Below are 22080 nucleotides of genomic sequence, written 5' to 3'. Positions count from 1 at the left end.
ATTCAGACTGCAGCACTAATGTAGAGCCAAGTAGATTCAGCCTTCTTGTACAACGCCTGTGTGTTGTTTCAGAATTATAAGCACATATTATTGCTTTAGCAAACCTAAAGCTGCAGCTGATGCGCTATTATGAGTGCAGTAATAGGTAATAGGTAGTTAATTTAGCTAATGTGAGCTAAGCTAATAGGCAGTAAAACTTTGTGCCTTAGATATGAAACAGAAACGCCTAATTAATGTTCTAGCAGAACATACTGTGATCAGTGTGAGCACTCAGAATTTCTCCTTCAGTTGTAATGACAAATATTGATTTCATTTTGTTTTGGTGCATTATTTTTAATGATTTAACTAACTAACTCAGGGATGTTTTCACATTTGGACTGTTCACAAATAAAAAAACTCAATAAACAATATAATATATAATAATAATAACAACTCAATATACAACATAATAATATTTTTTGTACTACAGTACATCATTTCTTTAAGAGTATTTATTTCTAATATATATCACTTTATAATGCTGTTCCTGATCATCATTAAATCCTAGTTCATTAGTCATGAGTTACCGTGTGTGGTGTGACAACCCTGCCTTCTCTGGGGATACCTTTTTCTGTGAATAGAAAGATGTGGAAGATGTAATCCATTTTATCATAGACATGTAATGTATGTATGTATTTCACTACTGTTAGAAGTGTTGGAATAGACTACATCAGTTAGTAGTTCAGCAGAAACCTTGTAAGACTCAGCTATTGAGCAATTTTTATTGAATTGATCAGTAGTTTGTGATTAGTTATTCTAAAATAAGTTAAGTGATACTTTTTTTGATCCCACAACCGGGGAAATTCCACCTCCGCATTTAACCCATCCGTGAAGTGAAACACCACATACACACTAGTGAACACACACACTAGGGGGCAGTGAGCACACTTGCCCGGAGCGGTGGGCAGCCCTATCCACGGCGCCAGGGGAGCAGTTGGGGGTTAGGTGTCTTACTCAAGGACACCTCAGTCATGGACTGTCGGCCCTGGGGATCGAATCGGCAACCTTCTGGTCACAGGCCAGCTCCCTAACCTCCAGCCCACGACTGCCCCCTAAGAAACCATAATTACTAAGTACTTAGCACTTATTGGATAAGAGCCATGATGTTGAATTGTTTCACACCCCATCTGAACCTCCTACCATTATGGAGAAGCTGGAAAAATTAGCCCTTTTTCTCCTCCTCCAACTGCCTCAAGGACTCAACAAGTCTCCTGCCCATCACAATCACCAATCATAGAGTTATTTAAACTGGTCATGCTGAAATTGAACCAAATTGATTAATTATTAAACAGACCTCCCTCAGCAACTGTAGCACCTCAAGGAAAGAGACAAGGTCCCCAACAGACCAGCAGCTTTGCTTTCTTCTTGTCAGCAGGAGCTTCACCCACCCCCTCCTTCACTGCAAGGGAAGAGGTCACACCATTTTCAAGTAATGGTCCATCCTGCTACAGTGACTATGACAATGTAGACTCAGAGAGTTGTGAGGGATCCAATTAAAGGGTTATTACAAACAGTAAAAAAAATCTAGTCCAAAAATCATAAGACTAATTCAAACAAAAAAAAAATTCTCCATAGTCAGACTCAAAAGGACTGGCTAAATTTGGAGAGTATTTAAAGGTGAAGCTAATTAGAAAAGTAATGGGGTGCAGGTGGCTTGATCCTGGAAGCAGGGCTAGTACTCAGGAGAGACCTCTGTTGGCCATATGGGGAATTAATGACAATGATGATGGCAGATGTTTGTGGTTGTCTCAACCTATCACCTACTGTTAAGGATATCGCTTTGTCAGATCATTACTGTGTTTTGTGGACATCACTAAACTTCAACACCAGACAAATCTGCTTTAAGAAAAGGATTAAAAATCCTAAATACTGACTTTCTGCCATTAAATACCTGTCTAGACAAATTTCATTCAGGTTTTTTATCTAGTCATAGTACTGAGATGGCTCTAATTGAGGTTATTAATTACATTAATTTCAATACAGACTCTGGAAACACATGTTTTTCATCTACTATTTCTTTATCTCTGAGCTGCCTTTGATACCATTTACCATAGAATTCAAATTGAATTAACTTGAGAACTGGGTTGGCCTCTCACTTTCCTAAAGTGGTTCAGATCATACCTGCCAGAAAGGGACTACTTTGTGGAAAATAATGTTTCTGAGAGAATGGCAGTGACCTGTGGTGTCCACCAGGGCCCAATTTTTGGGCCACTCTTATTTAATTTATACATGTTTATACATTTATACTATGGGATATCTGACCACAGATGCAGATGATACTCATATCTACTTGGCACTCTCCCCATACAACTATGGTCCCCTTCAATCACTTTGTAAGTGTTCTGAGCACATCGCTAACTGGCTTTATTTCTAGCATTCTAGGATTGATTACTGGACATTGGACACTGGACACTGGACAACTCAGAGAGATACAGGTGTAGAGCTTCAGCTTCTAGGGTTCAAGCATGGGGAGTGCCCAAGTCTTTGTCAAGTTTATTAGGACAATGAAAACACTAACCTGTGCAATGCTGCAACACTCCAGTACAGAGAGTGTAAATCACTGAGCAGTCTGGCCATTATTGTTCCGCAAGGGTTAGATTCAGGTGAGGAACTACAGTCGTCGGGCAGTCGTAGGCTGGAGGTTAAGGAACCAGCCTAGCAACCCAAAGGTCGCCTAAGCTGACAGTACATGACATCTCACACAACACCAAAATATGTCACCTTGGACTGTAGTCAATTTATGATGCGAATCTTTTACTGTAATCCTGTAAGGAAGGTTTGTTGGTTCAGTGTAAATTTAAGTGCGAGGGGTCCACTGTGGTTTATGACCACTACAGCACAGGGGGAAAAAGCTGTTGGCATGTCTGGTTGTGCTGGTTTTGGCCCTGAATCTTCTACCAGAAGTGTCTGGAAAAGTTGATGCCCAGGTTGAGATGGTCAGCTGTTATTTTGCCAGCATGCTTTGTCTCCCTGCTGTTGTAGATGTCTTGAAGTGCTGGCAGATGACATCCTCAATGATCCTCTCCACTATCCTGATTTTGCATTGGAGTTTGGCTCAGTCTGGTGAGAAGGAGGAACCAAACCAGATGGTTATGGATGCTGCGAGTATAGACTCGATGATCACTTTGTAGAACTGGATCATCAGACTCTGCAGCAAGTTGAATTGCTTGAGTTGTCTCGAGTTGTCTTCAGATCCCTGGATATGGCGGTGTCCAGGAACTTACATCACTCAACAATGGACACAATGGGAACCACAGAGCCATTGATGGTGATGGGTGATCCACTGATGGTGATGCGGGAATTTATGAATTGAATGAAAGATACCTATGAAAGGTTCTAGCAAACTAGCAAAGTATACTGTACATAGCTACAGCTGATGCCACTTACTATGAGACTTGCGCGAAGGACAGACTTTCTAGTCTGAGACTTTCGATCACTGAGAGCCTTTGTATCCAATCACACTATTCTATTCCAGTTTATTCTCACCAGATGTCCTTGCAGAGCTAAAGGTGTCTTGTACCGAGACCAGTCCCAGTCCTACCCAAATTCCTCCATGGCTTATAAACAATGTTGTAAATGTATAGCCCTCTGGGGTCCAGTCCTTTTCATGAGAGTTTCTTGTTTGGATTTGGTGATTGGATTGGCAGTCAAAGGACCCTGACTTTGTCCCAGTATCCTGAAACTGCTCTTGAATTTGACAGTATGAATTTGGGTGATATCATCAGTGTTTACACCAGTGGGTAGACTCACTCCTGCAAAGTGACTTCATGCACAAAGCAAATGAACTGCCTGTTCCTAGTTCCTTGAAGTTCCTAATGTTGTAATGTACCAAAACATCTTGTAGGCTGAAGGCATCCTTGGGTTTTCTTCAAATGCAAACCAACCTCATAATGAACTGTTTTTTTGTTTTTGTTGTTGTTGTTTGTTGATATTGGGTCTTAGTTGAAAAAGCTCTGGTTCAGTTCTGTCTTCATTTTAAGGCCATAATGTTTGGTTTAGTACTGGTCAATCCAGCTGGTGCATGTAACATCCATTCACTCTTTGTCCTGATCTGTTTTTGACTTTTTCTTGGTTTCCTAGTGCTGTGTGTTTGGTATCTGCCATGTGCCTTTGTTTTCTTGTGACATGTGCTTTTGTTGTCTTGTTGGCTCCTCTCCTGTCCTGTCTTCACCTGTTCCTTGTCTCCTAGCCCCGCCCTCTCATTGGTCTCAGGTGATACTCTTTTTCTGTGTTTGCTCAGCTCCTTTATCTTGCATTGTCTATATACCCTGTTGCTGTTGTTAGTTTGTCTGTTTGTTGGTTTTGTTTCTGGTTTAGTTCTGTTTTACTTTGTTTTGTCTCACCATGGATTTATTTATTAGGTGGATTTATCTAACCTCTGCCACTGTACTGTTGGATCTCAAATAAATGCAACTCGTACTTGCATCCTGTGTCAAGGCCCCCTACGTTGCAGTGTGTTTCAACTATGGTTCCCTTTACCTCTGTTTAATCATGATTTTTGAGACCAGTTATTTTATAACTTTCTTTTCTGTTCACCTTTTAAATCTTTTAAAACACTCTTCAGACTGCCAAAAGTTCCAGAGGAGCCCTCTTTATGTCTAGTGGTCACTGATAAATTTGCAAATTGTGAGACTGGACAAAGAAAAAGAAAGAAGTCTCAATCAGCCAGCAAAAATAAATCGCAATCTTTAGGATTTTATTTTTTTCATACTTAGGACAATTGAGTGAAGTGTAAGTTTTAAGATCAATAAATAATATCATCAGATGAATAAACAGAAGCTCAAACTGCCGGAGCTCTACATCACACCTCACAACACAATTTGAGTTTGTTAATTATAATAAAACAGGTAAACAAGCTACCAGTTAAACAGAAATAAACACAAATATATAGTTAAAGGTAAACCTAGCCAGTTGCAAGTTGTTTTTGTTGGCTCAAAAGATGAAAAGTGTCTTTGAACAGTGCATTAAAAATATACAGGAAAAGAATTCAGTTCAAGATTAGCAGAAACTATGAAGTTAAACTGAATGAATCTTAGAGACAGGACAGACAACACTCACATTCTACCCTTTCAAATCAGTGCATATGCTTCAATTAGTACTTAAATAAATTAATTCACATATTGGAAAAAAAAAATCTTGAAACTGCAAATTTATCTGACACATACTCTGACCAGACACTAGACATTTCACTCAAGGCTGTTCCATGTAGCAAGGACTTTCAAACTGGTTTTAAGACTTGACTTTTTCTTTCAAAGTAAATACCTAAGCTGGCCTTGCCATGTTGCATCTCACTGATGGAACAAAACAACAAAACAAAACAGAAACATAATCAAGATCAAATATCATTCATATTAGCACATACAGATATTTCTTGACTTAAGACACTTTTAAAATGCTTTCAAGATTTTTACATTCAATAATGATTACTAGACTACACATTATTTGAATCCTACCTACGACTTCATAACAAATGCTAAAACACTGAATAACACATTTGTAAAGCAGTAATTAAGTATTTATGAGCAACATATAGAATCACATGAGAAGTTATACGAAGTGAATTACATTGTGCTGACATAAGGAATCTTTAACTAAGCCAAGTGTTTGTTGTTCCACTAATGACATTGTTATGAAGCGGACTTCCCAAGTAATTTTCCTTTTTTTTTTTTATATTTGAAAATGATCAATTCAAGGGCATCCAAATCTCCCATAGAACTGATATATGGTGCTCTTATTTAAGCACTAAATAGAAGTTCCATTACTGGGGAATGGATGAAATTAAACAAAGAACTATCACTTTAATTCAACGTCCTTCATGTAAAAGCAATTTTATTTATTTTAAAAAATCTTATCATGCAATTACAAATTAACTGTAGCTGTTTGAGTATTGTTTATGATATGTTATTCGATGACTATGAATGTGTTATGAAGTCCTTATGTAGGCAGCTTTGAAATAAAGTGTTAGAGCAACTACTAACTACCTACTATAAATTACTTTTAATCTACTGAGATCCCATTTTGACCGGATGTAACAGCACTGTTATGATGTAGCATCCCTAAAGAAACTAATGATGAGGAATGCATCTTAATATGATGCACATCAGTTTGGATCTCATATGTGATAAAAACCCCTCAAACCCAGCCTATTAACAAGCATAGAGGCAAAATCCTGCAAGAAACAAAACCCAGTTTGTCTCACTACCATCTAGATCAAGATGCCACTAATGCATTGAAAAGCATGCTCTGAATTTCCTAAGTTACTCTGACCCCATTAATATAAGCAGTGCCTATATGGTATATGGAGTTCTCATTGTAATTGCTTCCAGGCAGTCATAATTTCTGCAAGCCCCCTTGTGTACGATCTCCAGGTACGTCTTTTTCTTTCGCCTTTTCCTTCTTTTTCTTGAATAGGTTCTTGAGCTTGGAAGATTTCTTACATTTGTCTCCACTGCGGGACTCTGGCAGTGAAGCATTTTCAGAACAAGAAGACTTGCTGCCAGAACCCTCACTACTTGCAAGGCTTTGGGAGGAGGTGGACATTGAGGGCAGTGAGGTAGCATGACTGAGCTCTGCAGGGCCAGGTGCATTTAGAGGGTTCTTATAAGACTTCTCTAGAATGCCATCATACACTAAATGGCTAAGTGGCTCTTGTGGTGGAGCCCAGAGCATCAGGGAGCTTACAGTAAGGTCAGGCTGGCTTAAGGAGCCTGGCTCTGAAACCACAAACTCTTCTCTGGATATCTTGCGTCTGGCAGTGTCCAAAGGCAACTCCAAGATACCTCTCTGGATTTTATCTGTGATTGTGTCTGCAGTATTGTCCAACCTCATATCCTGGAAGAATCGTCGTCTCTCTGGGGCAACATCACGTTCTTCTCTAGAAAGCTTCCAAGTGTTATCTCCCCTTCTCTCTCTTAAGGACATTCCTCTCCTGCTCTCCAGTGACTTGTCCAATTTCCCTCGCATCTTGTTCCGAGAAGCACTATCCACAGAAGCGCCTCTAAAGAGCTGTCCAGTGTCAGATTCCTCCCTGGGTAACTTCTTGTTCTCTCTAAAAAGCTTCATTTGCACATCCACATCAAACTCATCTCTTGAGAGTTTTCTAGATGCACCTTCTAATGACATGTCCTTTGATAGTTTTCCTGCTAGGGATTCCCTTGAAACATCAGTGTTCTCACTAAGCATCATCTTTGGAGTAGTGTCCATCTCAGCATCGACATCTGGGCCTGCATTTCCACTTTGGACATCAGGATCACGTTCATCTCCTGGCACCATTTTGGAGAGAGTGTCTACTGAGAGATCCTTCGTCTCCCTAAACATCATGCATCTTTGACTTCCCACATTTAGGTCAGTTTCATCCTTGTGTCTCATTCCAGAATACAGTTCCACTAAAGATTCTGACTTGTCTCGAGCTGATGGTCTTGGAGAAAAATCAGCGTTATCAATTGGAAAACTCTTTGATATCTTCCTAGAATCAGGTTCTTCGGTACGCATAGAACTTGTCAGACCTTCTATAGGTGCATCCAGTTCCTCTCTTGATGTCTTTGTGACTGGGGTTTCATCAAGTACTTCATGGAAAACTTTTCTGGGGCTGACCCTCAGAGAGTCTGCAAGTTCCTCTCGTGATGTCTTGCGTGACGGAGTTTCCTCCTGTTCCTCAAAAGAGACCTTACGCGTGATGCGACCAGAGAAACGGTCTATGTCTTTGCGGTATAGTCTTCGGGTAGGATCCAAGTCAGTGCCTGCAGAGATTCTGCCAATGGTGGATCCAATAGTGTCAGTGTCTGAAGACGTCTCCAGGCATTCCCTATTTATACACATGGAGACAAAATAGAGAACAATTGTAACAACCCATTCAAAAACAGCAATATATTAAAATCATGATTTGTCAATGTTTTAAATACCATCATTAGATGCTTTATGTAATGAAAGTATTTAGCCAAAATTACAGACTTTCATAATACCTTGACAACTGCACAGTCTCTCTACCTCTGTGTTCAACGTAAGCCTCTAGTTATGGCTGGAAGTCGACCCCAAAAACTTTTCAGATTCTAAGCAATCCAAAATGGTTTTAGTCAATTCCACACCGTGATGTTTACATGTTCATCTCAGTAATGTAAAAACAAGTGTAGGAGAAACATTTCACTTTGTTGATTGTAATCAACATGTCATTCTTTTCCTCATAATGTATCAACTTCTGTTCACAAGAGCCCTCCCAGGAATTTCCCTGGAATTGTAATAGATCTTGTTCAGGTAAATTCCTATATCAGTCTTTCTGGCTACTGTGGCCATACTTAACCACTCTGTCTATTCACTTTAATATTCCCATGTAAACGTGCTCATGTAAAGACAGAATATGGATGAATTGAGAAAGTTTGTGTGCAAAACTGACTCTTGGAATCAACCTGATCGTTTCCAATGAAGTTGCAATGGGAGTCAACTCCAGAATTTCTGGAACAGAACAGCCTATACCCCTGCTGTCACTGCAAACAACTGCAGCTACCAATGAAGAGCACTATTGACTATCCAATAAAATCATGATTTACTGTTTCATAAGAGTAGGGAAGATGATGTGTTCCCCTTCTTCCTCTCCGTATCGTGGAATTGGTCCCCGGATTGGGATCAGCAGGTCAGGATCAGGTGACAGAATCACAGGCTGCTGGACAATATGGCTGGTTCGACGGGAGCGGACCAGTGCTCGAGGGGACAGCTTGATTGGAGTAACAGTGACTGTAGACAAAACACATATTTATTAGTCTACAACTGAAATACAGTGACCACAATCGCAAAAAGGAACGCATCAGAAACGCACCAGGAATCTGTGGCATGACGGAGGGCATGCTTTCCTCCATGTCTTCCACGCCTGCAGGTATCTGGTAGGAGGACATGGCGGCTCTGGGCAGAAGCATCCAGTTAGGATCTGGGTACAGGGTAGCCGTGAGGCTCGGCAGTCCCGCATTCCTCATAATAGGAAATTCGCACAACCGCTCGATTTGCTGCCACCTGTGAAGGCGCTCCTGCAAACATGAGGTCACCTCCGCCAGTGCATTCCTGTTATCAGTTACATTAAGAATGTTCATGTTAAAGGCGTTTTGAAATGCTTTCATTTATTGGACTTGCACTTCAACAAGCCATTTGCAAGTTTCTATCTATTGCACTTTATTATTTAATGTCTATTTGCACCGTTTAATAGTTAATGTCCAAGTAATACCATCATTATTGTATGCACATTGTTTGTTGCCTCTCTGCATGAGCTGTCACTGTATAATTATTTGCAATGTTTCATTGTGTTTAATTATTGTATCATTGTTTAAAAAAACTTTTGGTAACACGTTCTATGAATGTCATGTTTGTAGGCATCTATAAACACATTCATAACATGTCATAATGCATTCATAGGGCATCAAACATGGCTATAAATACTTATACAAATGCGTTACACGTTCTAGCCATGCTTATTATGCATTATGAATTGTTAACATGATGCTTTATAAGCAGTGTTTATATATTATAATAACTCATAAGTCATGTTTGTCCACTCTAAGTAAAGTGAAGTGTACTGGACTAAAGCCTCCTCCAGGGTTAAGACTGAGGCTTCAAGTTGAAGTGTTTACTGAAGGATTTACAGAAACACTAAAACACAATAAAGCTCATTACAGGCTTCAAATGTCAGAGTTTAAACTAGAGCTGCCGTCAGTGTTTCACCCAATGTAGGAAAGTCAATGTACACCACTGTTAATGTGCACCACCGTTAGCCTGGCACTGACTTAACACTGCATATCCAAAAGAACAGCAGCAGAAATCAGCATCACTGTACTGTAGTGTAGTGTAGGGTTACAGAGTGAAGGGTTCTAGTGTTTAATGTCTTCACTCTCAGTGTGATGTCAGAGGGGTTCGGGGAGGGGCTGATGGGTACTTGGTTAAAAGCTCACTGTAGCAGTAATCCTAGGCTGGACGGCCTGTCTGGAGCATCTGAATATTCAGGACTGAAGCCCCGAAAATGCAGCATTAACAGCACCACTGCTGAGAAATAAAACATTGGCTGACTTCTTTGACACTGACAGTATAACATGTTATTAACGCTACTTATAGTGCACTATATTAGCAATTCATAATGTATAATAAACATGGCTATAAAGTGTGATTCAGTGTAATTCATTTTTATAAATATTTATAGCCATTTTATAATTCCTTATGAATGCATAATAACACGTCATAAATGTGTTTATAGATGCTTACAAAGGTGACATTTCACAGAAACTTTCTTTCTTCCTCGTGATCTTTGTCCACTACTTTCATCATCTTACACCAACTTCGACCAGCAGGGGGCACCTTTTTTTATCCCACTTAATCTTTTGAGGACCAGGTTAGTATGGATTGCTACTTGTCAGTTAGCACCCCAGTATTTTTTTCTTTTTTACCTGGTGAATGAAGTGTGTGAATGAAGGGGAGGGGGAAAATGCTGCCCCCTATTGGTCAAAGCAGGTGTAACATAATACATGTTGTTGAAAACAAAATTGTGAGGGAGAAAAAACATATTTTAAGGTTTTTCATGGCTGAAATAATGCTTCAAATATATTTTCAGACATTTCTTGTGTGTAAAAATAATAATAATAATAATAATAGTTATCAATCTATCAACTGTCAGTATCAGCTAGTCATCAGGTCTCTGTGATAAACGCCCACCGTGTTTGCTGTGCACTAAAAGTCCAGCTAACAGGAACTACCCAAATCACGGAAACCTGTAAAGCTTGCTGACATGTCCTATGAATTTTACCTGGTTTAGTTGTTTGTTATGCCTGTCTATTCTCTCCTTATTTGCCAATATCATGAGCATGGTGGTCATGATTTTGTGGGCCAGTTAGTGAGGCTATGACCTACTGAACAAGACCAAGACCTCACTAGCTAATGTTAGCAAATGGAAATTGAAAAAAATGTAAGGGCCAGTAAAAACACTGCACTTCAGATGTGTTGACAGCCAATCGCTCTATCAAAAAACCATGATGTTCGAAAATTAAAAGGACGCTGTACAGACTTTTGTGCCTTCGGGACCCCAATTTGCCCTTGTGATGGCCAGGATCCATCATTTTCTGCGGTGTTTGGCAAAGGGATCTGGTCCTCTTGGGATATTAAACTTTCTCCAACCTTCTTTTCTGCGGTCGGTGCAGTTTACTGCACTATAACTCCTTGCGCCACTGTAGCTTTATATGGCGCGTAGTGCTGCTTTCTGCCATAAAGAGTGCCACTTTCTGCTGTTTGCTGCCCCCTAGTTTCACGCACATCTCTGTCATGACGTGGCACAGAAACCCATCTATGTCAGCCTCATATCAGTGTCTGGAGATACCCCTCCTCACCTCCAGAGGCCACTGTTGCCTCAATGATTATTCCCTGCATTCACCTGTTTAAACTTATCTTAATTATTGGCCTATTTAAGCATGTTTTTGGGGGGGTACATTCCCTATTCTGAGCTTTTTACCTTAGTTTTCTTGTCTTTATCTGATTTTCTCTTTTGGGGAAAACTACTTTCATCAACACAAAACAGACCCATTCTCTCCTCCTTACTTGGCCTCTAAGATCTTGTGGTCCACCTGATCCAAAGAGGAACTGTGTACGACGTGCAGGGTGCCCAGAACTGAGCTCCTCTTCTTCTTGATCTTCTCAGCCTTGAGACGCAAGCACATGTAAGCACAAAGAGCTCATTAAGCTGCAGAACAAGTTTATCTTAGGATTATAGGAGCATAGGCACCGTAACTACTGAGACGTGGTCGGCATATTAGCATTTAAGAGATTAAGATCAAGAGACACCTTTTAATCCCTCAAACGGGGAAATTTCACCTCCGCATTTAACCCATCCGTGAAGTGAAACACCACATACACACACTAGTGAGCGCAAACACACATACACTAGGGGGCAGTGAGCACACTTGCCCGGAGCGGTGGGCAGCCCTATCCACAGCGCCCGGGGAGCAGTTGGGGGTTAGGTGTCTTGCTCAAGGACACCTCAGTCATGGACTGTCGACACTGGGGATTGAACCAGCGACCACCTGGTCACAGGGCCAGATCCCTAACCTCCAGCCCACGACTGCCAAATGTCGCTATTTAAACATTGGTGGCCATGAAACTGATGGCGTGTTCAGACTTCACAGATTTGCTTTGACCAATAAGCAGACCACGCTCAGTAAAGCCTTTTAAAACCTTTTATTAGTATCGACGTTACACAACTATCATGGCCATTCTCTATCTGGAGTGGGAATTCAGGTGGAAATATTTAATTCCAAAGCTAAATAATATTAATACGTCCATTAATACAGTACTGTGCGAAAGCAGTGACCTTATGTGCAGTGAGTTTATTACAATATACATTAGAATAAAGTCGTATTCATAATTCAAATAAACATAAAAACAATAAACAGTAACAAGAATTTCTTGGGTCCATATTTTTCCTGGACTCCTTCACAGCCGCCACAGAGACTCGTTAATATAATCAATGACATCATGAGCTCAATTTACTGAAGCACTGATCGGTCAAACCAGGAGCTGCTTTTTAACCACATATAATACTGGGCTTCCTCGAGGAGAGGCTTGGAAATGGGTAAACAAACACACCAACATCCAGAAAATCACTATATGTATATATATATTACAATTTTATACTATATTACTATATTATTATTATATATTACTGAAACACTAAAACACAATAAAGCTCATTACAGGCTTCAAATGTCAGAGCTGCCGTCAGTGTTTCACCCAATGTGGGAAAGTCAATGTTCACCACTGTTAATGTGCACCACCGTTAGCCTGGCACTGACTTAACACTGCATATCCACTGTTTGGAGCATCTGAATATACAGGACTGAAACCCTAACAGCAACAATGGTAACAATCTGTCTTAATGCACTCCAAGCTGGGACTGACTTCTTTGGCACTGACAGTATAACATATTAACACTACTTATAATGCATTATATTAACAATTCATAATGTATAATAACCATGGCTATAAAGTGTAAATCAGTGTAACTTATTTTTATAAATATTTATAACCATGTCTGTAGTGCCATATGAACGCACTATAACATGTTATAAATGTGCTTATAGATGCTTACAAACGTAACATTCATTTGAAAGTATTACCACAACAGTTTATATACTACAGGTTTCAATATCAATGTTGGGGGGAAAAAAGTGTGATGACGTCATCTTGAGGTCCTAGCACTGTGTGGACGCTATGGCCTCTCTTCCCCCCAGCTTGTCAGACTGTATTTGTACCCCTGACTGAAAATGACCCACATTATCCCAGCCCAGCCTTACAGCCATGAGAATAAAGCAAAACTGCCCAGTGGCAAAATTATGGATGAGACCAATTACAGATAAATGCTGAGCAGCAAGCAAAACAACCCTAAACGCTAAAAACCCGGCATTTTGGTACCTCGTCCTTGGCGGTGGCCAGCTGCTGTTCAGCACTCTGCTTCTTCACGTTGTAATACTGCACTTCCACCTCATGGGTGAGCTGCAGCCACAGCTGTAGAGACTCCGGCACGGACCAGCTGGCCTGCATGTCCTGCTCGGCCTTCTTCAGCGCTCCCCGAACCTGAGCCAACCCACATCAGACACTCATTAGACAGATGATACCCGTCTCACCCTTCATCGCTACAATCTAATACGGAAGGTAATAATGAAGACATGAATTCCCAAGTATTGTTCATATACACATATGTAAACATGAATGTAAACATCTGCAACAATTCAGTGGTACCAACCCTTAGAAATCTAGAGTTATTGTTGTTTTTCTACAAACCCATTTCCAACAAAGTTGGGACGCTGTGCAAAATTCATCAAATCATTTAAACTGTTAAAAAATAGTACAACGACAACACATCAAATGCTAAACATGAGAAATTTGACTGTTTTCTGAAAAAATATATGTACATTTTGAATTTGATGGCAGCAACACGTCTCAGAAAGTTGGGATGGTGCTGTGATGTTTCACTTCCTCTCAGTGGTGGCCCAATCCCATTTCACCCCTCGCCCCTACCACTGAGCCCTCAACCCTCTGTTTTGCGTGTTCACTTCTAGAGGTAGGGTGTCCCAGTTTTTAGTTGAGCTAGAGCGGTAGGGCGTGTTGGGACTACATGACCCTCCAAACAGAGGGTTTTCAGAGACTCACTCCAAACGGAGTGATATGAGAAAAAAAAAGAAAAACATTTACAGCATTTGGCTGACAGTCTTATCCAGAGCAACTTACGATTTGATCATTTTTTACACAGGTAGGCAAAGGCGGTGTTAGGAGTCTTGCCCAAGGACTCTTATTGGTATAGTGTAGGGTGGTTACCCAGGTGTTACCCACTACACTAACCAACCACCAGTAAGATGGCTGCAGGAGCGACCAAACCCACAAATGTGAGAATTTTCTCCATTAAAAAATTACGTATTATCTTACTTTAATGTTGTTTCAGTGTATTTTAGTCGTTTTCTTCATAACAAGCATAAAAAAATCGCTAATAGCATGCTAATGTCTCAGTAGCTAGCTAGCTAAATTTCCCATTTCCCATTCTTAAACAGTCACCATTTAAGGTGGAACAGGAAAATTTGAACAAGAAGCTTCATATCACTGACGAATTAGCATTGGGCGATAATAAATAATTGCCCCCCTCTTTGAAGGCGTGTGATGCCCTAAATGTGACTAAAGCCCAGCAGTGAGGAGCTGAACTTTACCCTCCTCTGCTGTCACTGAACACGAGCCGGGTCGCCTACAGAGCAGCGCTAGTAGCTGGTAATGACCTACTGTTCTTTTTATTTGAGGGTCTCATTTCGTGAGACCACTACCCCTTGAAACTCAGTTCCAAGAGGTTAGGGTGACACTTGAAAACAAGAAGAAATGGGATTGGGCCTTCGTGTTTGGGAACTGAGGAGGCCAGTTACTGTAGTTTTCTCATTCTTGATTGATACAGGATTTGGGCTGCTCAACATTTCGGGGTCTCTTTTGTCGTATTTTTCATTTCATAATGTGACAGTAGTTTTCAGAGGTGTTTCTGAGCTCATGCTGTGATGTCTGTTTTTAATGTGTTGCTCTCTGAAGGCCTGAAGATCATTGCAGGCCAATACTGGCTTTCAGTCTTGTTCCTTACATGCAGATTGTCTAAATTTTTTACTGATGTTCTGGACTGTAGATGATGAAATCTGAGCTATACTTACTAACCCGTCCTCATCTTTACTTCTGAAAGACTCCGCCCCTCTGAAAAGCTCTTTTATACCCAATCATGTTACTGACCTGTTGCCAATCAACCACCAGATTTTTTTTTTTTAGCATTACACAACTTTACTAGCCTTTTGTTGCCCCGTCCCAACTTTTTTGGAACATGTTGCTGCCATCAAATTCAAAACGGGTGGCATTTTTCAAAAGGCAATCAAATTTCTCAGTTTCAACATTTGATATGCTGTCTTCATGCTATTGTCAAATACATATAGGCTTTAAATGATTTGCATATCATTGCATTTTGTTTTTAATTTCGTTCCCAACTTTTTTTGGAAATGGGGTTCAATGTTGAAAAGCTTGAAATAATTTTGTCATGTACATATAAACAGCTGTAGATATTAAGACATATTCAATCACAGAGATGTAGATGATTCCACCATAACAGCGAACGCTGAAGCATTGAGAATGACCTTAGAGTGAATTAATATCCAAAATACATCATATTCAAAAAATGCTGACTAAATTTTGCTAGTCAAAGTACTACAAATATATCATTACAAAACTTGCTTTTATTATGTCATAACTTGTTTTTAACATGAACTAATATAACAAGTTACTCAAAACTTTTCAGTTTATATTCAAGTTCCATTACATACTTATTACAGTATAAGTACAATGTAATAACATAATAGATCCAATTGTATCCAGAGATTTTTAATTTTGCAACTTCTGACGTTAAAAAAAGGCCTAAAATATCAAAACAATGGCAAAACAAGACTGTACACACGACAGTGACTGTACATCAAACTCAAATCCTAACAAAACATCTCTTCTATTCACAAACTCAAGTGTGGGATGAATTGAGGGTTTAGATTAGATTAGAACTCCACACACTTTTTCAGCTGGCAGTTTCTAGGGGTTCAACAGCTGCAAATAACCTTAGACTGTCAGAGGTAACTAGAATATCTAGAACAAAATGTGGAGACTGAATTTTCATACTTCAAGTTTTAGACCTATTCGACATTTGGCATTCTAACGTTATACGTCGGCAGAAGACCTTCGCTTGTTTCTGTGGGTTTGTGAAGTTTTACAAAGGTTTTACTGAGGTTTGTAGAGACAAACACCCGTGCTGACCTGTTCGAGTTCCTCCTCGGCATAGCGGAGGCGGCTTAGTTCGCTGACGGCTCCCTTCCGGAGTTTGTGAAGCCGGTTCGCTTCCTCCTTAGCTCCCTCAATCTCGTCCTTCATCTTCGCCTCCAAGAACTGCTTCTCCACAGCCACGGTGCGCTTCTCCTCCTGAGCTCGCTCCAGCCTGAGCAGAAGTGTGTTGAAAGTAAGGTCCAGTTTTTATGCCCCTGATTCTGATCTGACTGCTTTAACATTGAGTATCCGCCAATAATGAGTCTCATCTAGTATTTGTACTTTGGTAGATCAGACAGCCTTGCAGTGCACAACTCACTACTGGTGGTTTGGTGTGAAACGCTCCGTTCTGGAGAAACTTAGGAACCAGACATCCACCTCTAAAAGCTCCCTCACAAAGTTATCACATGAAACTGGCTATGACTTCACCGCTTGATGTCTGAGACACTGTTTTACGATGGTTCGAGAAGATTTTGGCCTTAGACTTCATTCCATTCATGGTCATGGGATACAGGCAGAGGCAAAATAGTCCCCAAAGTAAACCATCATCAACATTGAAGAAGAAACGTAGGTTCACTGCTGGTTTTGGACAGTAAACAAAACATCTAAACATTTACAGCATTTGGCTGACGCTCTTATCCAGAGCGACTTACAATTTGATCATTTTACACAGGGAGGCCAAGGTGGTGTTAGGAGTCTTGCCCAAGGACTCTTAATGGTATAGTGTAGGGTGCTTGCCCTGGGATTGAACCCCAGTCTACAGCGTAGAAGGCAGAGGTGTTAACCACTACACTAACCAACCACCACTAAACATCCGTTGCAGTCTTGCAGCAAATTTCTGTTTTATTTATTTACTTATTTTTTTTTGTTTCCTTCAAATTAACAGAACATGTGTTTTATGATCTCCACACATCACTACATGCTTACGATTTACTGCTGAAAGCCAAAAATCTCTGACGCTCTTTGTGTTGTTTTCTAAAAGTGATGTTTCCAGAGCAGATCACTGAAGAGACGCCGTCTGTTTATAGTTTAGAGCCCAGATTTGGGGAAAAACGGGTCGACTTTCAGTAGAAAAACAAACTGAGTTCAGCTTCTTTTATTATAAGGGTTTAAAATGACCACCGTCTATTAGAGAAGAGCTACAGCCTCACACGACGCCCAGCTTCTGAATGGAGCTTATGGAATATGAATGCTATGAAGAACATGACGAAGTGCATTTTGGAACCACCGGTGGTCTCGAGCAGTTTAAGAGGCGACGTAAGTAATGCATTAAAACACGCTTTAATAAAGTCACATTTTTAGTAGTCATAGTGCGACATGCTCTGAACTGACATGACTCGTTTTAACACTGACTTATAATCCAAACTGATCGCCCGATCTGCTGAGGTTACCCAGAAGTTTCTTGTCCCTCATCCCTCCGACTCCGAGGCCTCCTTGGACTCCATCTCCCAGAACCCTCTGGGGGATCATGTGATTCCTGACCCTTCCAAACGCTCCAGTCATCGCTCACAGTTTCCTGAATGCTGATTGGTTTCACCTGTTGCTTATAGCTAGTGTTAGTATACAGGCCGGGCTTTTAGAGTCGGTGATTCTGTTTCGTTGCCCAACCCTTTTCAGGCTGTTTAACCGATTGGTATGTTTGTCTTTTTTGGATTCAACTGTTGCCTTGACTACGACTCTGGATCTCGATTGAAACAGCAAAGCCTCTCTTTCCCTTTTTGACTCAGTCTGTCGCGTTACATTACTTCAGAAAGCTTCATTAAATCATTTAATCTTTATTTTGCTCCACTGCTTATGTGAAATCATCCGTGTTTCGTGCTTAGTTCAGTATTTTCAGTTGCTCTTACATGCAAAATATAGGCCATTCCTTTCTTTTGGATTTCAGCACACTGTTACCATTGACCACCAACAGACAAATGGCAAAATATTTTCAGGGGGGACGTCTGAGCTGATGAGTCAATCAAATATGCCTAGTTCTTTTAGATCAGACTGGGATGTTCCTGATCACTCTGAGTCATTCAGAGTGGTTTTAGTCTGAAATGGTTGATTGTAGAGTCTCAGATCTCTTTATAGTGGTGGTGGTAGGAACCAGGGGTCGCCATGACTACAACACAGATATAATCGTTTTATTTACTATCCAGAACCACCAGAGAACCTACACGAGTCTTCTGAGTTTTATATGGAATATTGATGATGGCAAAATATTGGAAAATAAAATAATAGCTTTTCTAATAATAAGGACTATTTTGCCTCACGGCGTCCTGCATGTTATCTATCCCTCCACTAGGGGTGACTATGAAGGCCAAAATCGTATTAAACAATCGTAAAACAGTGTCTCAGACATCAGACAGTGTAATTATAATCACTTGATGCCACAGCTTTCTGTGAGGAAGCGTTTAAAGGTGGACGCCTGGTTCCTATCACCACCACTGTGAACAATTCTGACTTGGTAAGTTTCTTTAGAAGCGCTTCACACCAAGCCACGAATGACTCCGTTTACATCTTAACCAGTTAATGATGCAGAAATTAACCAGGTGGAAATCCCTCCTTGATGTTCTGTGAACTCTGAGGCCCTTCATAGTGTAAGGATGGAGAAAGAGAGATGTTCCTCACTGTTCCTGCAGGTCTCTCAGGCTCTGCTCCGCTCTCTGAAGGCTCTCCAGATCCTTCATCATCTTGGAGATGTGCTCTTTGGATGCTTTGTTCTGCGCCTGGGCAAACAGGCAGCCGCCAACCCCCATCACCACGGAAACAATCAGCAGAAGGTCCTTCATCCAGTTGTGTGGTGGCCCTGGACGACAAACAGATCAGGAAGAAAGCTTTGCAAATATCCCTTTATGCTGTCCATTGGTTCTCAGCTACAATACTGGAGGTCAACACATGTTTCACATGTGACCTGATTTAAGGGAACTGCTTATAGTTTCCCCATTCCTGCAAGTAATGGACAAATCGACTCACTGTCCAACGAAAAACATGTATCTCCATTTTTGTCGATTTTTATTTTTCTATATCATTTCAACACACCAGCTGTCCTTTATGTTGTGTGAGAATTTCATGATGGATGGACCAATAGAAATGCTCTAAAATCACTTGGAATAAAATCTCTTTACATTGACTTACATTAAGAGTAAAGAACGTTTTTGCCCTCTCCTGTAAAGTTACCATTTTGGAGATACTTGTCTTCCTTTGGACAGCGACGATATGTGGTTTCTATGCTGCTACCTACAACCTGAATTCCAAAATAGTTTGGACGTTGTGTATCCTTTGGTCCAGCCTGCTATGCTACTCATGTTGAACAAAACACAACAGCACAATGAAGCGGGCTTTACATAACATACGCTGTCCTAAGAAAGACAAGTATCTCCAAAAGAGTAACTTTACAGGAGAGGGCAAAAACTCTCTTTACTTTCAATGTAAGTTAATGGAAAGAGATTTTATCCTAAGCCGATTTGGAGCATTTCTATTGGTCCGATCACCATGACATTTTCACACAATGTAAAGAGCAGCAGCAGAGCTCAAATGATACAGAGAGGTAAAAATCCCCAAAAAATGGATATACATATTTTTTATTGGACAGCGACAATATACAGGTGGGGTTGTCGACCTTGCAGTGTCCACTTACTGTAAACATTATCTAGCTTTCACATGGCGACGCCTTAAAGGGGAGCCAATACTCTTTTCTGTTTTCTTTTGCGTTCTTTTAGTGTGATGTAGCTTATTGTGCATGTAAACAGTCTGCAGAGTTACAAAGCCCGAGTGCATGGCAGAGGGAGAAACTCTAATGACTCCAATAGAAACCACTTTTCTCAGCTGCCTGGAACGTTGGAATTCCAGCCCTTTTCCCCTTGTTACACGATGATGCAATCCTGTAACACCATCCTTGTTGCAGCCTACCGACAAGCTCAACACTGCCTCACACCACACCCAGTAGCTACACTGTAATCCTGCATTTTGTTTTAACGCCAATAAATTAAGTCTGTTGTACATAAAACTCGGTATGTCCCACATATTGCTCAGCAATTTTAAGTTAAGGGAATGTTTTTGATTTTGTACACGTAAATGGCAATTTATAGTTGAATTAACTTATTGCTATGTAGTTTAGTTGGTTGCTATGGCAACTTTGAAACCCCGCATTCAGAAAATGACGTTCCTGTTGGTTTCAATTGTTTCTTTCTCATTAAAAAACAAGAAATATAATAAGCTTAAAAAAACGTAGAGCAGAAAAATCTGAGAACTGCCCGGCTGTGGCCTCGTATTCCACTGAAGACCCTTTGACAGTCTTTTGTCAGGCCTGCTAGGGTCTGTCTGTAGACTGCTAGACAGGGGCTGAACATGTAGGAGTGGAACCACTCTGGCTTTTGACCAGTCAGATCAAAAGGGGTGAGGTGACCAATCAGAACAAAAGGGGTGAGGTGACCAATCAGAGCAAAGTAGTTGAGGTAAGCAAAAGTGGGTGAGGTGACCAATCAGAACAAAGAGGTGACGTGACCAATCACAACAAAAAGTGTGAGTTGACCAATCAGAGCAAAGTAGGTGAAGTAATCAAAAGTGGGTGAGGTAACCAATCAGAACAAAAGGGGTGAGGAGACCAATCAGAACAAAGAGGTGACGTGACCAATCACAACAAAAAGTGTGAGTTGACCAATCAGAGCAAAGTAGGTGAAGTAATCAAAAGTGGGTGAGGTAACCAATCAGAACAAAAGGGGTGAGGAGACCAATCAGAAACAAGTGGGTGAGGTAACCAATCAGAACAAAAGGGGTGAGGAGACCAATCAGAACCAAGTGGGTGAGGTAACCAATCAGAACAAAAGTGGATGAGGTGACCAATCAGAACAAAAGGGGTGAGGTGACCAATCAGAACAAAGCGGATGAGGTGACCAATCAGAACAAAGTGGATGAGGTGACCAATCAGAACAAAGCGGATGAGGTGACCAATCAGAACAAAGTGGATGAGGTGACCAATCAGAACAAAAGGGGTGAGGTGACCAATCAAAGCAAAGTAGGTGAGGTAGCCAAAAGTGGGTGAGGTGACCAATCAGAACAAAGTGGTGACGTGACCAATCACAACAAAAAGTGTGAGTTGACCAATCAGAGCAAAGTAGGTGAAGTAACCAAAAGTGGGTGAGATAACCAATCAGAACAAATGGGGTGAGGTGACCAATCAGAACCAAGTGGGTGAGGTGACCAATCAGAACAAAGTGGATGATGTGACCAATCAGAACAAAAGTGGATGAGGTGACCAATCAGAACAAAAAGTGTGAGTTGACCAATCAGAGCAAAGAAGGTGAAGTAACCAAAAGTGGGTGAGGTGACCAACGAGAACAAAGTGGGTGAGGAGACCAATCAGAACCAAGTGGGTGAGGTGACCAATCAGAACCAAGTGGGTGAGGTGACCAGTCAGAGCACGCTGAACTCATCGAGACCCAGGAGTTAATGAGAGATTACTACAGAGACCGTTTGAAGTGAAGATTTGCAGTTAGCATGATGCTAATTGGTGGAATATAAGCTATATTATGCATTAGCTACCTTAGCATTGCAGCCAGTGCTAGAAGCAAACTTGACACGCCAAACACGTCTCGGCTGATCTACTACACTTAAAGTCAGGTGCAAAATTTTGTCCAAATTATTCTTTTTGCTTATGAACGGTTTGGTGATTAGAACTGACCTAAATGTGCCTGAGCTACGTGCTTAAAAGAGGGACTGCTG

At 40.8% G+C, this 22080-nt stretch overlaps 1 protein-coding gene across 3 annotated transcripts in view; it reads right to left on the bottom strand.

Annotated features, from left to right (window-relative positions):
* Nucleotides 1-4714: 4714 nt before the first annotated feature.
* stim2a (tromal interaction molecule 2a) overlaps nucleotides 4715-22080 on the bottom strand; it is a 44931-nt gene continuing 27565 nt past the window's right edge. For 2 of the 3 annotated variants that reach the window (XM_037532684.1, XM_037532683.1), the window contains 7 exons: nucleotides 18988-19165; nucleotides 16369-16546; nucleotides 13468-13629; nucleotides 11599-11699; nucleotides 8849-9087; nucleotides 8583-8766; nucleotides 6370-7843 (listed from right to left, as the gene is read on the bottom strand). In XM_037532684.1, the coding sequence (XP_037388581.1) occupies nucleotides 6370-7843; nucleotides 8583-8766; nucleotides 8849-9087; nucleotides 11599-11699; nucleotides 13468-13629; nucleotides 16369-16546; nucleotides 18988-19165 (2516 nt within the window). Of the gene's footprint in view, nucleotides 7844-8582; nucleotides 8767-8848; nucleotides 9088-11598; nucleotides 11700-13467; nucleotides 13630-16368; nucleotides 16547-18987; nucleotides 19166-22080 lie in introns of all 3 variants that reach the window. The other variant, XM_037532685.1, reaches the window with a different exon arrangement.

The sequence above is a fragment of the Pygocentrus nattereri genome, chromosome 22, assembly GCF_015220715.1.
Source record: "Pygocentrus nattereri isolate fPygNat1 chromosome 22, fPygNat1.pri, whole genome shotgun sequence".
In the NCBI taxonomy this organism is placed as follows: domain Eukaryota; kingdom Metazoa; phylum Chordata; class Actinopteri; order Characiformes; family Serrasalmidae; genus Pygocentrus; species Pygocentrus nattereri.
This window is presented reverse-complemented; position numbering and strand designations above follow the sequence as displayed.